This window comes from Odocoileus virginianus, chromosome 5 (genome assembly GCF_023699985.2).
Source record: "Odocoileus virginianus isolate 20LAN1187 ecotype Illinois chromosome 5, Ovbor_1.2, whole genome shotgun sequence".
NCBI lineage: Eukaryota > Metazoa > Chordata > Mammalia > Artiodactyla > Cervidae > Odocoileus > Odocoileus virginianus.
The window spans coordinates 91614611-91629593 of NC_069678.1; the positions used below are offsets into that span (position 1 = coordinate 91614611).

General features: G+C 49.7%; 1 protein-coding gene across 2 annotated transcripts in view; it reads right to left on the reverse strand.

Moving 5' to 3' along the window:
- Window positions 1-717: 717 nt before the first annotated feature.
- The window catches only part of C5H1orf94 (chromosome 5 C1orf94 homolog), a 39052-nt gene continuing 24786 nt past the window's right edge, over window positions 718-14983 (reverse strand). For both annotated transcript variants that reach the window (XM_020879008.2, XM_020879007.2), the window contains exons 5-7: window positions 11580-11657; window positions 7443-7639; window positions 718-1160 (exon numbers count right to left, since the gene is read on the reverse strand). In XM_020879008.2, coding sequence (XP_020734667.2) covers window positions 1085-1160; window positions 7443-7639; window positions 11580-11657 — 351 coding nt within the window. In that variant the 3' untranslated portion in view covers window positions 718-1084. The remainder of the gene's footprint in view (window positions 1161-7442; window positions 7640-11579; window positions 11658-14983) is intronic.

Consider the following 14983-nt stretch of genomic DNA (forward strand, 5'->3'; position numbering starts at 1 on the left):
TTGCCAAAGGATAGTTCATTTCATAGGCCATCCCTGATTAGTGACGGCTGCCTGGACCACCACAGGGAGAATGGTCCTGTGGCTTTGTCCAGGCTCAGAGGAACAGCCTAATGGCACCTGCCAAGGGTATTGCATAGGAGAGTTAAAATATATGCATGTCACTGACTCAGGCCCCCTCCTCTTCTCAGATTTGTGCCTCCATCCACGTGATCAAGACGCTCTCAGTGTCCCTATCCAAGTCTCTGATAACAGCTGATTGAGAATGATCCAGGGACATTGCCGTGAGGGGCAGTTCTGAGACTGACCTCTAGTTCGGCATTGATCTACAATCATCAGATATCATCTTGTCTATCACGATATTCAGGATTACTTTTAGAGCTGATTTTCAGGACACATTTTCCCATCTCATGTCTAAGACAGCCTTTTCTGTAAGTGGTCACCTGGATGGGACACAGCAGGATGCCCTTCTTCTTCATCCATTCCTGAGATGCTTAAACTGGGCTGCTGAGAAGTGAGTGGATCACACACGAAAGAAGAGGTAAGCCCTCAAGTGTACGATCCCTGGGGTCCCTCATTTACAGAGAAGCACTTGGAGGATGGTAGCTCATGGCCTCTCTTCATGTCCTCAGTAAACTTTGACTCTCTTGGGGTGGGCAGCAGGGGAAGGAGCAGTGATGATTACACAGAGCATTACAGAAAATAAACAGGCACACTCCATTTCAAGCAGCTCATACTTTTATCAGAAAATACAAACTTTCTAAAATTAAGTGTCTTACTTCTATTTTACCAACAACAACAAAAACAAAAATCACTCATGTTAGCTAAATACAGATGCATATGTGGATGAGCAAGTGCATATGAATCCAAGGGAGGAGTGTGTGGTCTGCACTTTGCGAGAGGGCGGACTGTGTACGTGTATGAGCGTTGGTCCATAGATGTGTCTGGCCTTGCTGTTTTCTGTCTGTGACCTGGTTGGAACCGTGGCTTTCCAAACTTCATACCAAGCTGCTGCAGAATCCAGAATTCCAGAGCCCTTAGCCCTGCTCCAGGGGTTAAGGTGGGAGGAGGGAGGTAAGAAGGAGGTCTAAAAATTTATGCCATTCCCACTGGAGGAAAAGTAGGGGCTGTTCATCAGGGGCCCACCGGACGTTGAGCCAAACCTGGAGGAGGAAGAAAAGGACGTTGTGATGGGACTCCCCTGGTGGTCCAGTGGTTAAGACACCACCCTCCCAGTGAAGGGTCCCGGGTTCAATCTCTGGCCAAGGAACTAGATCCCACGTGCCACAACTCAGAGGTCGCATGCCGCAACAAAAAAGCCTACATGTGGCAATGAAGATTCTGCCTGCATGTCACAACTAAGACCCGGTACAGCCAAATACATTTTTTAAAAATTAAAAGAGAAAAAAGGCATTGTGATGGAATTCCTGATGTTGGTGGTGATATTAGGGAAAGTAATATGTTAATTTGGGGGCTGTCAAAGACTGGGAAGATCATGACAGGCTTAGAAACTGAAAGCTTTAGTAGTAATACAAAAAGCTTTGCCTCTGAGAAAATAATATATTGAAATGATATTATTGGAAGACAATAAAGAGTTTCTTCTGCCACTCCCTCAGGTCAGGAAGGCCCTGGCACTATGTAGGGACACTGTCCAGCCTATGCTCTCTCCATATCTAAGACTACAGACTAGGAAGCCTCTCTGGATTGGAGCACCTTACCTGTGGGCCTATAGCCCCTGTACCTGCCTTAGAGGATCTTGTGTGTCCCTCAAGAAATTTCATAACATCAGAGAACTCAGAGTCACATCCCAGAGTGAGATTTCAGAGTCTGGACTATCCCAGGGCTCCTGATCCCCTTCTCAGCACCAGACTCAATCAGGCCCTGAATTTCAACCCCAATCTGGCAAGAAAGCATGGAGGCACCCCTGACTGCCCGCAGTTTTGCTAGGCCCCCAGGGAAGGAAGAGCCGAGAAGTCCTGAGCCTTGACCTCCAAGAACAGAAATACATATTCTTCTGCCTTTTCTCCCCAGCACGCTGTTAGTCATACTTCGAAAGAGAGTTCAAAAGCCGTCTTCTCTGTGAAGACTTTGCTGACCTCTCCAGATGGAATCATTTACTCACACTTCTGGTATCCTATTGCAATTTCTTTCCCCATCTGCTAGGATACTTTGAATGAATGGAACAGAGCTCAAGACAAATCACAGCAGAGCAAATGGCTAGATTTAGTCTAATCCAGGGATTCTCAGTCACTTTTCAGCTGGGCAGATGCATATTACAGAAGATGCTCACGTTCATGGTGCCCTCCCATGAATTGATGAAACAAAAAAGGAGCAGGGGGCAGAGGAGGGGAGAAGCAATGGGGACAAACCAGCGCATTAATTTGTAATGCCTCAGCTGGTATCAGTATCCGTCGCTCACATGAGCAGCCGTGGACAACTGAGGATTTGGGTTGTCTGCATCCCTACTCACTAAGATAAATTTTCTGAGAACAGGGACAATGTCTGGGCTGTTCACCATTCTACACTCAGCACCCAGTCCAGGACCTGGCACAAGGTAGGGTGCCGGATAAGCAATTAATGTCACTAACATTTCTTTTTCTCTTTTTCAAAAATCATATTGGAAAAGAAATTATTGGAAGTGATGCTACTTTAAGGATACTCTGAATTCCACTCTTGTTTATAAAATAAAGGCCATAACCCATACTTGAGTATTTAATAATTACCAGCAATAAGTTAGTTGTAATACATCTCGTATCTGTTGTCACACCCCACACATCTGAGCCCTTTCGGTTGAAAAGTTCTGATGGGGTCAGCTGCCAAGGGCATGGTCTGAACAGGACCTACTCTAGAGAGCCAGGTAGAGGGCTAATTCACGTGGACTACAGTTCCCCAGGAGTGCTTCCTGGAGGAAGAGGAGGAGCTTGAACTGCCTCTCAAGCACCAATGAAAGGTCTTGGTTTGCCTGAGACAGTTTCCCCACTGGCATTCCCACTGCAATTATTATTTGTAGTCTTTTGACTCTTAAGCTTATTGCTGCTTGAAAGATACATTGTATGGTGATCCTGGATTTAGCAGAGGTCAGGGAGGGCTCCCCGCCTCCTTCCCTGAGAACACCGAGGCCACTTGCTCCTTCCTCTCCCACCGCATATAGTTTGGTCTCTTGGTTCTCTTCTTTGCTCCTGACCCAGAGGAAGCACTGACCCTCCTTGTCTCCCAAACTAAACTCTCTTCGCCTAGGCTCTGGTAACCATTCCTGCCCAGGACAGCGTCTTCCGGACTTTATTCCATCCAGCACTAGTAACCCCCAGCACCACCGCTGAGCACAGGGCTCCCTTCGCCCCACCCTGCGGTGCCCAGGTTTTCTTGCCACACTGTCATCCCACCGTCTCTTCCTCTGGCTCCCTGCACTCCACACTCTCCTGTTCTTCTCCCATCTCCTTAGATCCTTTGCTTGTGCCTCTCCATCTCCACAACCCCTCTACGTGTTGGGAGGCCCAGGGTTCAGTCCTTGGGCCTCTCTTCCTCTCTCTGTACATGTGCTCTCAGGCGACCTTGTCCCACCCCATGCTTCTAAACATCATCTATATGATTTCAGTTCAGTTCAGTCGCTCAGTCGTGTCTGACACTTTGTGACCCCATGAATTGCAGCACACCAGGCCTCCCTGTCCATCACCAACTCCCGGAGTTTACTCAAACTCATGTCCATCGAGTCGGTGATGCCATCCAGCCATCTCATCTTCTGTTGTCCCCTTCTCCTGCTGCCCCCAATCCCTCCCAGCATCAGGGTCTTTTCCAATGAGTCAACTCTTCACATGAGGTGGCCAAAGTACTGGAGTTTCAGCTTCAGCATCAGTCCTTCCAATGAACACCCAGGACTGATCTCCTTTAGGATGGACTGGTTGGATCTCTTTGCAGTCCAAGGGACTCTCAAGAGTCTTCTCCAAGACCACAGTTCAAAAGCATCAATTTTTCGGCACTCAGCTTTCTTTATAGTCCAACTCTCACATCCATACATGACCACTGGAAAAACCATAGCTAATGATCTCCAAATTTATATTATCAGCCACCACTTCTCCCCGGAGCCTCAGCCTCAGACACCCACCTGCCCATTGACAGCTCCACTCCTGTATCTAACGGGCATCTCAAATTTGGCATAAGCAGAGCTCCCCTGGTGGCTGAGTGGAACTGCTGGCTGTGAACTACTGAAGCCCATGCACCTAGAGCCTGTTCTGTGCAACAAGAGAAGCCACCACAATGAGAAACCTGTGCGCCACAACTAGAGAAAAAGCCCATGCAGCAATGAGGCCCTGGCGCAGCCAAAAGTAAACACATACACAAATAAAATTATTTTTAAAAATTTCACATATGCAAAAACCAAATTCCTGATCAAAGGACCTGTGCTCTCCTCATCCAGACTTTGGTTACTGCCACTTATCCAGACACTCAAGTCTAGAATGTACAAATCAATGCTCCCTGCTCACTATCCTTTGTAAAAGAAATAGTGGGAAGTTGCTAAATAACAAAGGGAGCCCAGCATGGAGCTCTGTGATGACCTAGAGGGGTGGGATGAGGGGAGGAGAGCAAAGAGAGGGAGGGGAAGGATGTAGATATATATATGTATATACACATATATAAAATATGACTGATTCATATTGTACAGCAGAAACCCACACAAAATTGTAAAGCAATTTTCCACCAATTAAAAATAAAATAGCTCAGTTAAAAAAACAAACAAACTAGGAGTCACACTTGACTCCTCTATTTTCCTTCTTCCATGTCCAACCACCAAGTCCCATCAATTCTACCAAGAAAATAAACGTTCCAGATTTTTCTCGCCTCCTTTCCAGGGTTGCTCCTAGTCTACGCCATCAGCACCTCTTGCTTGGGCAGCTGTAAAGGCGACCAGCCCGGTCCCCTCCATCAGCTCTTTCTCCACAGCCCTCTCTTTGTACACTGGCCCATGTCATCTTCTTGCACAGAGAATTAGAGCAGGCGTGGCCGCCCACACCTCCTTCCTACCTCTCCTCGCAGACCCTCCCGAGTCCGGGCCTGCCACTACTCTAATTTGAAACCCGCCCCCTCTCTCCCCCTCAACTGTGCCCCAGCTACATTTCCCATCTCACGGCCACCGCACTTTCTATCCTTCCTGCCCAGAGGGCTCATCAATTATATATACACATGGTTCATCCTCTCGTTTCATTCAGATCCCCTGCTTTTCCCTGCACCTGACATGTATGATGCTTGTTCATTTCTGCATTGTCTATTGATCCTCCTGGAATGACTGAAGGAAACACGCTTGTCTTGTTCACTCCAGTAACCCGTGCCTAGAGCCAGCCAGGCACACGGAGGAGGCCACAAATATTTTTTGAATAAATGAACCATCCCTTTGAGGGACGCAGGCCTGCACTCCTCGCCTCACCTTTCTGACCCCACTTTCCTGGTCTTTCCAGATAACCTCTCAGGCTCGCCTCCAGCCTGCTGACCGTGCCGCCTCCCTTCACTCTCCTTTGCCCACAATGTCCCCAGCTGGCCCCCGGCTCCTGCCCACTTCTAAGGCTGCTCCTTCCTCAGTCTCCTCCCTTTCCTGTCTCTCTGAAGACAGCTAGAGACCAGGGCTCTCCCTCTTTCTGCTCCCCACCAGTGCTTCCCAACAGCTGACCAACAAGAACGTGGGACCACGCTGCTTCTCAGCATGGCCGGTTCTGCAGTGAGTCTCTCTTCCCCCAAGCCCAGAGTTAGAGCGTGGAAGGGGCGTCTGCCGGCCTACAGGTGGGCTGTCCGCCCTCTGCAAATACGCTTACCTCTCTTACAGACCCTGCAGTCACCTCTCTTCCCCCGTCTCTCTCCCCTCTGGCCCATCAGTTCATTCCAGCATTCACAGCTCTGCATCAGACCCCCAGGCCTACCAGCCAGAGCTTTTAATAACCCAAGTCCGGCCTCCCCTTTCCTTTTTCCATCTCATTCAAGGGGTAAATCTCATACCTCAACCAGGTGCCTTTATCCCCCAGGTCTCAAGTCTGCCATGCAACCTCCCACCCGAGGGCCTGATTCCCCAGGTTGCTGCCCCCTCCCCATCCTGTAGGCCTCACTGCCCACCCAGCAGGGACCTTCCCTCTGTCCCTGGACCGCTGTGACGGCACTCGGTCATGGCACTAACGTCATCGCGCCCCCTTCTGGTCCACTCCCATCTCTGAAGGAACGAACCACGTCCTATTCATCGACCGGGCCCCACAGGCTAAGCTCACTGTCACTACGTGCGTCAACCGACGCAGCACTTTCCCAGGTGTGTTGGTGAACACACTGTGATATGAGAAAAGGGGAGGAGAAAAAGGATGGGGAGAAGGAAGGGAGGGAGGGAAGGGAGGAAGGCAAGAGGGGAGGGAAGGGTGGGAGGGAAAGAATAAGAAGAGAAAAGAAGTGAGAGGTCACGGCCATGGGTTTTATGTTCAATTGACACTACCAACCATCACCTTGTTGAATGTTCTCCATGCACCCTGGTAAATTAAGTGATCTGTGAATTCCAACAGTTGAGAAATCTTTTTATCTTTGTTTCTACCTTCCTCATCCCAAACAGATCTGACTATGGAAACCTCTTTCCAAGAGTTCAGGGGGAAACACTGAAACACCCATTGACAGGACAGTGAGGGGCAGTGCGGGGAGGAAGGGAATCCTTGTCAGGTTGGGGAGTCTGGCTCTAACCCTATAAAGGGAGGTTCTCACAGTGGGGCACACATTCCCCAGGGGGCACCCAGGACACTTAGATTCTCAGGACTGACCCGGCCCCACCTGCCTCACGGAAGTGAAGGTTTGGTGGGCGGAAATGAGCAGCTGCGTGCTATTAAAGCAACAAACACACATTTCTTACTGACTGGCATGTAAAGTTTGTGTGGAATTGTCAGTGAAAAAGGTTGAGTTTGTGTTGGCTCTTAGCTGCTAAGCCCCTCTCCTCTGGTGTTTGGGGTAGGTTGGGGGGAAAATGTGAGCAGTCCGATAAGCTGTGGGAGAAGCTTCAGCAGGGCCAGCTGCGAACTCACGGGGCTGTTGCAGAGATTAGCCCAGCAAGGAGCTCAGGACGCGGTGAGTAGGGGAGAGAGCTGTGAGGAGACCACCTGGCTGGCCGTAGCCTGCTGGACGCCAGGCAAACGGGGAAAGGCATATGCGTCCAGTTCCACCACCTGCTGCGGGCAGCCTGTCCCTCCGCTGCTGACACACAGCTGCCTCTCCGCACCAGACTGAGGACTCCAAACGGGCCGTGACCAGGCTCACAGCCACACATGCTCCACCCAGCACACACACAGCCTCTGCACACAGGCCCGGGGTCTCCCCTCCTCCCCGCCAGGGAACACACGTGACAAGGAAGCGCCGGAGGGGCCCAGAGGCCCACCTCCCCTCACCAGCAGCTTCCGGGAGGACACACGGGCTTCCGGCACGGGCCGGAGACTCACCCGTATGCCGGGGGGAACAGGTACTGCGGCCCGTCTCCTGCCATGGGGGAAGGGTCTCGAGGATTGCTGGCCAGCTTCTGAGGCGTCCGCTGAGGGTATGGGTAGTTGGGCTGGACGAAGGGGATGTAGCTCATCAGGGGGGTGTAGGAAGAGCGGAAAATCTGTTGTCCCATCTGCTGGGGGTTGTATGGCGTCACCTGCAGGGCAGAGAGGAGAGAGGCGCTGAATCCAGCGGAGCCTGCTGCCTCTAAACATCACAGTCCCCCAGCCCTGCCCCGAACCCTAGGTCCCACTCCTCAGCCCCTGTGGCCCCTCAGTCACTGTGGGGTAACACAGAAGACAGTGTGTTGAACTGGAAAAAGCACAGGGCTCAGCTTCTTTATGGGAGACCGGCAAGGCATTTAATTTATCCAAGCCTCAGTTTCCTGATCCATAAAATGGGCAAACACTATGTCCATTAGTATGGGGATTGAGTCAGCTGATATAAGTAGAGAGACTGGCACATAACAAATAACAAATGAACATTTTTTCCATGATTGTTTCTCTTCCCTGTCCCCTAACTTTCCCTTGGTCTCAAAAGCCCATGGTTCACTGTCCTTTACAATCTCAGTCAAGGCTGTGGAGATGTGTCCATCCCTGGCTTCTAGCTCACGATCTCAACAGACGCCCAAGTCTGAGACAGCCCTGCCCAGTGGAAATTCTTGTGATAGATGATGGAAATATTCTGGGCCTCCACCCAGTGTGGTACCCACCAGACATAAATGTAGCTACTGAGCACTTGAAATGGGGCTTGTGTGACTGAATTTTAAATTTTACTTAGTTTTAGTTGGTTTCAACATAAATAACCACACATGGCTGCTGGTTACATTACTGGAGAGTGTGAGTGCAGGAGAAAGGCCAAAGAGGGGAAATGGGATTCAGCTCAAACCCTAGAGAAAAGTAGGAGCTCACTGGGTTTCTGAGACTACCCAGATGAGACTCATCAAGAAGCAGGGCTCCCACTGTCTTCTTGGCAAGGCAGGGGCCCCATCTGTCTTATTTACTGATTTATCCTCAGCCCTAAGACAGGGCCTGTCACATAGCAGTTGCTCAATAAACATGTGTTAAGTGAATAAGTGAAAAAAGTAAAGAAAGAGGAGGTGGACGGAGGGAAGAATAAGGCCGATGTCCACTTGAATACCTAAAATGATGGGGAGCTCTTTACATTGCGAGCACTGTATTCTACCACTGACAGCTCCAAATGTTTGACGTGGAGCTGATATCCATCTTCCTGTGTGTTTTGGTCAAAACTAGGGGAATTCTTGGATTTCCACTTTCACAGCAAGAGTGGGGTCCACGCTGCTCAGCTGCTCGGTATACTGACTGCCCGCTCTCACCCTGCACACCCTTATCTAATTTAAAAAGATGACAAAGGCTAGTGCTCATTAAGTGATAATAAGGGTGTGCCAGGCCCTTCATGTGGATTCTCTCATTTAAATTCTGGACAGCCCCCGTGAGGTAGGACCATTAGGATTCCCATTTTAGGTACAAGGAAACGGAAGCTCAGAGAAGTTAAGTAACTTGCTTAGTAAGTGTTTCAAGTGTCCAAGTTTTGTCAGGGTCCCCAAGTCCCTGGATTGCACCACTGTGCTCGGTCCTTCTAGAAGTTTGGGCTCATCCCTCCTGGCCCTCCCCATCCTTCCCCCAGTGGACAGATAGGCTCCGATGATGCTGGATGTGGGTGCCAAACACCCAAGAGGATGAGTTGAAGGTCATAAAGTGCCAAGAGCTCAGAGAGAGAACCCAGGAAGGGACCTCGCAGGATAGACACCCAAGAGTCAGCATGGCAGGAAAAAAAAAAACAAAAACTGCTTTTTCCAGTGTAGGGGGTGGGAGTCCCAGAGCTGAACCTGAGAAGAACTGGACATGAAAAAGAAGATGTAGGTCTTAGAGTTGACACAAGCTTCACTCAAAACTGTACCCTACTGGTGCACTGGGAAGACCCAGAGGGATGGGATGGGGAGGGAGGTGGGAGGGGGGTTCAGGATGGGGAACACATGTAAATCCATGGCTGATTCATGTCAATGTATGGCAAAAACCACTACAGTATTGTAAAGTAATTAGCCTCCAACTAAAAAAAAAAAAAAAAAAAACAACTGTACCCTAGCTACATGTCACTGATAAAAACCATAAACCAGAGCTGTATAGAGGGCTCTGGAACCATCTGCAAGACACACTCTGCTGAAAAAACAATGATAGAGCAGTGTGCCCAGAATGCCACATTCATATAAAAATGCTTGTATAAACAGGTATCACTGGAAGGGCACCTAAGAAACCAGTCACAGTGATTGCTTCTAAGATGTTTAAAATCTTATACCAGGTTTTTAACGTTACTGTTTCAAATATATGCACATACATAACTTCGTCTAAAAGCATTTGCTGAGGAGCTAGGTGGATGGAATCACTGCTCATGAGGTGGACGGGTCGAGATTGGGAGTCTGTGAGCTTGACTGCCTCCCCTCGCGACCTCATCTCAGGATGCAAAGCTCCTACTGCTGAAAGAGCAGCCCTGGCCCAGGTGATAAAGTGACCTATACTTATAGTCCCTTCTCTATCTTCTAGAACATTCTAACATCCTTCAGGGCAGAGGTGCAGTTTGAAGAGAAAGGGTAGGGCTACCTGGGGGGAGAGGAGAGGCCAAGGAGTCTATGACCTGGGTGTGTTCATTGCTGGGGGGCAGTGTGCAAGGCCAGACTGAGAATGTAGCCTGTTCTCAGCTCTTCTCCTCACACCCCACCCCTGATCCAAGATATTCAGACTCTGAGTATCAAGAAGTGCTGTTTGTGTTGCCTGTGTGTGCTCAGGCCCACGCACATCCAGTCTGGTGGCATGTATATAAACACATCTTTATTTATGTCTGGGTGCATGTTTGTATTTTCATCTCTGATGCTTGATTTTTTTAAAAGATCTTTTTGATGTGGGCCATTTTTAAAGCCTTTATTGATTTTGCTACAATATTGTGTCTGTTTTGTGTTTTGTTTTGTTTTTTGGCTGCATGGCATGTGAAATCTTAGCTCCCGGACCAGGAATTGAACCCACATCCTCTGCATTGGAAGGTGAAGTCTTAACCACCGGACTGCCAGGGAAGTCCCTCTGCTGCTTTACTTTGATACTACATATTTATGAATCTTGTTTACAAGAGGCAGTAAGCCAGAGTTACCGGGAACATGGGCCCTGAAGCCAGCCAGCTCAAGATCAAACCAGATCGGCCATTGTGTTACTGTCGAGCAGATGTTGACCCTGGACCTACCCATGGGAGTAGGGGGTGCAGATTTAGCTGACAAAAATAGGTAACACCCAGTTAAATTTGAATTTAAGAAAACAGTAAAATTTTTTTAGTAGAAGTATGGTCCATGCAGTATTTGGGATATAGCTCTACTAAAATTTTATTCACCATTTACCTGGATTTAAATTTAACTAAGTGTCTTGTATTTTAACTGAGGAAACTATGGGAGGGCTATGACTCCCAGCACAAGTGATGCTGGGCCAGGCCATGTGATCTGCCCTGGCAGATGGTGGGCAAACATGACCACATCCCAGCTCTGAGCCCTCCCACACTCCCACCATCCAGCATGGCAGGTGCAAAAGTGATCTTCAGCCTGGGCCCAGAAGGGGGACACTTAAAAAAGGCTTGACCCCAACCCCAGCGCAGCTCAGTCAACCTGTAGACCTTTGGGTAAAAATTAAACATTGCATTGCTTAAAGTCTCTGAGACATTGAGGCTGTTGGTTGCCACAGCAAAAGCTAACTTAGGTCTTAACTTCATAACCTCAGGCAAATTATTTCCTCTCTCTGCGTCTCCGTTTCCACATCTTGACTCTACCTCATAGGGTGGTTCTGCAGATTAAACGAATGCAGGTAAGGCCCTTAGAGAAGGGCCTGGCGTACAGTAAGGGCTCTATAAGTGCCAGCCAGCATTGTCTCCGGGTCACTGCCTTGTGGCCGCATGCGTTTTGGTGCTTGTGTCTGTACTCTGGGGTCAAAGGTGGGCCAGAAAGTGTGGCTGGTGACCAGCTGGACAAAGACAAGGCGACAGACATCCTTCTGACCTGAAGGCCTCCACGGGCTGGGACAGAGGTGAGGAGGTCATCGACTCACCTGTCTGGAGTAACACCCCAGCTGGGGGTGCAGGGTCTGCTGGTAGGGCATCCTGGCTGCCCGCTGAGGGTACAGGCCCTGGGGAGAGAACGGGGGGACTCAGTGCCATGGGGTGAGAGGCTCCCCGTCAGAGAATGGCAGCCACTCAGCTCACCTTCCAGCTCCCTTGCCTGGATCTCCAGACACAGCAGAGTCTATCCCATCACACTGCTGGCCAGACGCCCCCCTCCCCACCCTGCTCCCCAGCTGCTTAGTCCAGCTGGAATCAGGTTGAGCTGGCATGCCTCACACCACACAGGGAGCCCCTGGTTAGCAGGATTCACAGCCATTTGATTGACTTATTAAGACATGAGCTTCAGGGACCTGCCTGTCTTTTGAAATCCATATCTGTTCCTTAGGCTGTGTGACCTTGGGCAAATCACTTCACCTCTCTGAGCCTCTTTTCCCTTGTCTCTAAAATTATGTGTGTTTAAGCCTGCAATAAACTGTGGAAAATTCTGAAAGAGATGGGAATACCAGACCACCTGACCTGCCTCTTGAGAAACCTATATGTAGGTCAGGAAGCAAGAGTTAGAACTGGACATGGAACAACAGACTGGTTCCAAATAGGAAAAGGAGTACATCAAGGCTGCATATTGTCACCCTGCTTATTTAACTTATATGCAGAGTATATCATGAGAAACGCTGGGCTGGAGGAAGCACAAGCTGGAATCAAGATTGCTGGGAGAAATATCAATAACCTCAGATATGCAGATGACACCACCCTTATGGCAGAAAGTGAAGAGGAACTAAAAAGCCTCTTGATGAAAGTGAAAGAGGAGAGTGAAAAAGTTGACTTAAAGCTCAACATTCAGAAAACAAAGATCATGGCATCTGATCCCATCACTTCATGGCAAATAGATGGAGAAACAGTGGAAACAATGTCAGACTTTATATTTTTGGGCTTCACTGCAGATGGTGACTGCAGCCATGAAATTAAAAGACGCTTACTCCTTGGAAGGAAAGTTATGACCAACCTAGATAGCATATTAAAATGCAGAGACATTACTTTGCCAACAAAGTTCCATCTAGTCAAGGCTATGGTTTTTCCAGTGGTCATGTATGGATGTGAGAGTTGGACTATAAAGAAAGCTGAGCGCCAAAAAATTGATGCTTTTGAACTGCAGTGTTGGAGAAGACTCTTGAGAGTCCCTTGGACTGCAAGGAGATCCAACCAGTCCATCCTAAAGGAGATCAGTCCTGGGTGTTCACTGGAAGGACTGATGCTGAAGCTGAAACTCCAGTACTTGGGCGACTTCCTGGGAAGAGTTGACTCATTGGAAAAGACCCTGATGCTGGGAGGGATTAGGGGCAGGAGGAGAAGGGGACGACAGAGGATGAGATGGTTGGATGGCATCACCGACTCGATGGACATGAGTTTGAGTAAACTCCAGGAGTTGGTGATGGACAGGGAGGCCTGGTGTGCTGCGATTCATGGGGTCGCAAAGAGTTGGACACGACTGAGTGACTGAACTGAACTGAACTGAAGCCTGCAAAGCCTGAGAAGGAAGCCAGATTATCTCTGTTGGTGTCTATGCCCCTTTTCTAAGTACTTTGCCAAACCCCATTCCTGCCCGAAGGCATGAGGTGCCTGAGGCTGTCTGTATCATGTGTGCTAGTTTGCCTCATGTTTATTTAAACACACTGGCCCTTGTGCTTCCATCTGTGTCTGCAGCCAGGTGTTTCTGTGTACAAATGTGTGACTGTGAACCCAGGTGTGTTAGTCTGGGCCTCTGTTGCTGGGTGTCTACCTGCCCACGTGTATACCTGTGTCTGTACCTGATGATAAAGATGGTCATGAAGATAAATGAGCTAATCCATCTAAAGGGCCCAGAATAGTACCCAGCATGTAGTAAGGATTCTGCTAGTGCTAGGTACTTTTACCATCTCTCACTGTCTCCCCTCTATGCCCACTGCTCCCACCACTTGAAGAGGCTGCCTGGCAGCTCAGCCCAACAGTAAGTAGAAATTTTATTCATAACTCTGCCCAGAGTGGCCTTAGGTGTCCCTGTGCGCACACACACACACACACACACACACACAGCAGAACTGCTACTGTGGGTGGGGTCGGCTCATGACTCATCCAGTCCCAGGCTGCCCCCATCCACCAAGCCAGAGTTAATCCATAAGATGCAGCTCAAAACCCGAAGCACCCCTCAGACCAATATGTTGTTCCAGAAGATTCCACACCAGAGATGCTGCCTCCATCACTCACTCAGCTGAGCCAGTCACCAAAGCGCTGATGGCTGAACTGCCCTTGATGACTTCCTCGGAGCCCCTGGACTGCTCATAAAAGGCTCCGAATCCTTGATGTGGGGTTCTGGGGAAGGCCCCCAGCTCTCCTAGGGTGCACATCCTCTCAGGGCCTTCCTTGCTGTCTGCTCCCAGGCACCTGCATTTGACTGTGGCCAGGCCTCCCCCACATCCACCAGCCCCTTCATCGCTTGAATCCAGTGCACAGGCTTGCCTTTTCTTCAAGCTCTAAGGCCCCAGGGCAGCCCCACCTACCCCCGCAACCAGCCTGTGACCCCGGGGTATGGTCTGAACTGGGGCAGGGAAGTCAGCCAACGGGGCTGCCCTCCCTGTGCCCAGGCCTCAGTGGGCTCCAAGGCCACGCTCTAAGTGCCCCTCTTCTGTTTCACCACCTCCTCATTGGTACTCAGCCCTGCTTTCCACCGCCAACCCCCCTGGGCCGCCACCCCCCCCCCACGCCTGCCTGGCCGAGGCCACCCCTAGGATATGTGAGCTGCCAGTCCCTGCTCCGTCACGGGGTGGGTTTTCAGGAGATGATGCCATACTCATCAGTATGAGCCACCCTCGGTGACTTGAAGGGGATTTCTAGTTGTTCAAATTGCAATTCTGTGAAATCACAAGCAAGGGGAAATGCACATCCATTCCTTTTTGCTTGAGGCTGTGACCTCTTCGCATGTGCCCGCCCTCCTTAATTGGGAGCAGAGTTCCTTTGTGCCAGGCAGCCCTGGATTCTCTGTGGAGCTTCTGGGTGCTGGGGACTTAAGTCTTCCACGGCTCTGCGTCCGTCCACTGCAAAGCTCTGAGTAGACTGGATTTGGGACCTTATCTTTATTCCTAACGTCAAGTGGGAAAAAGAGACTGGGATAGACTGTTCCCTGTTTCTCCTCTGTGCCTCCTCAAGGTCTGCAGACCTCCCTGACCCCGTGTCCCAGGAAGATCAGGGCTGAATAACAATAAGAACCAACACCTGTGTCATGCTTGAGATTTTTACAAAGTCCTTTCCCATCCATGGACTCAATTAACCTTACAATTGACTCAAGTATTTGCTGCCGCTGTAATGATTATGAGGCCATTTCATAGGTGAAGAGACCAGGGCTCAGAACATTTGGCTA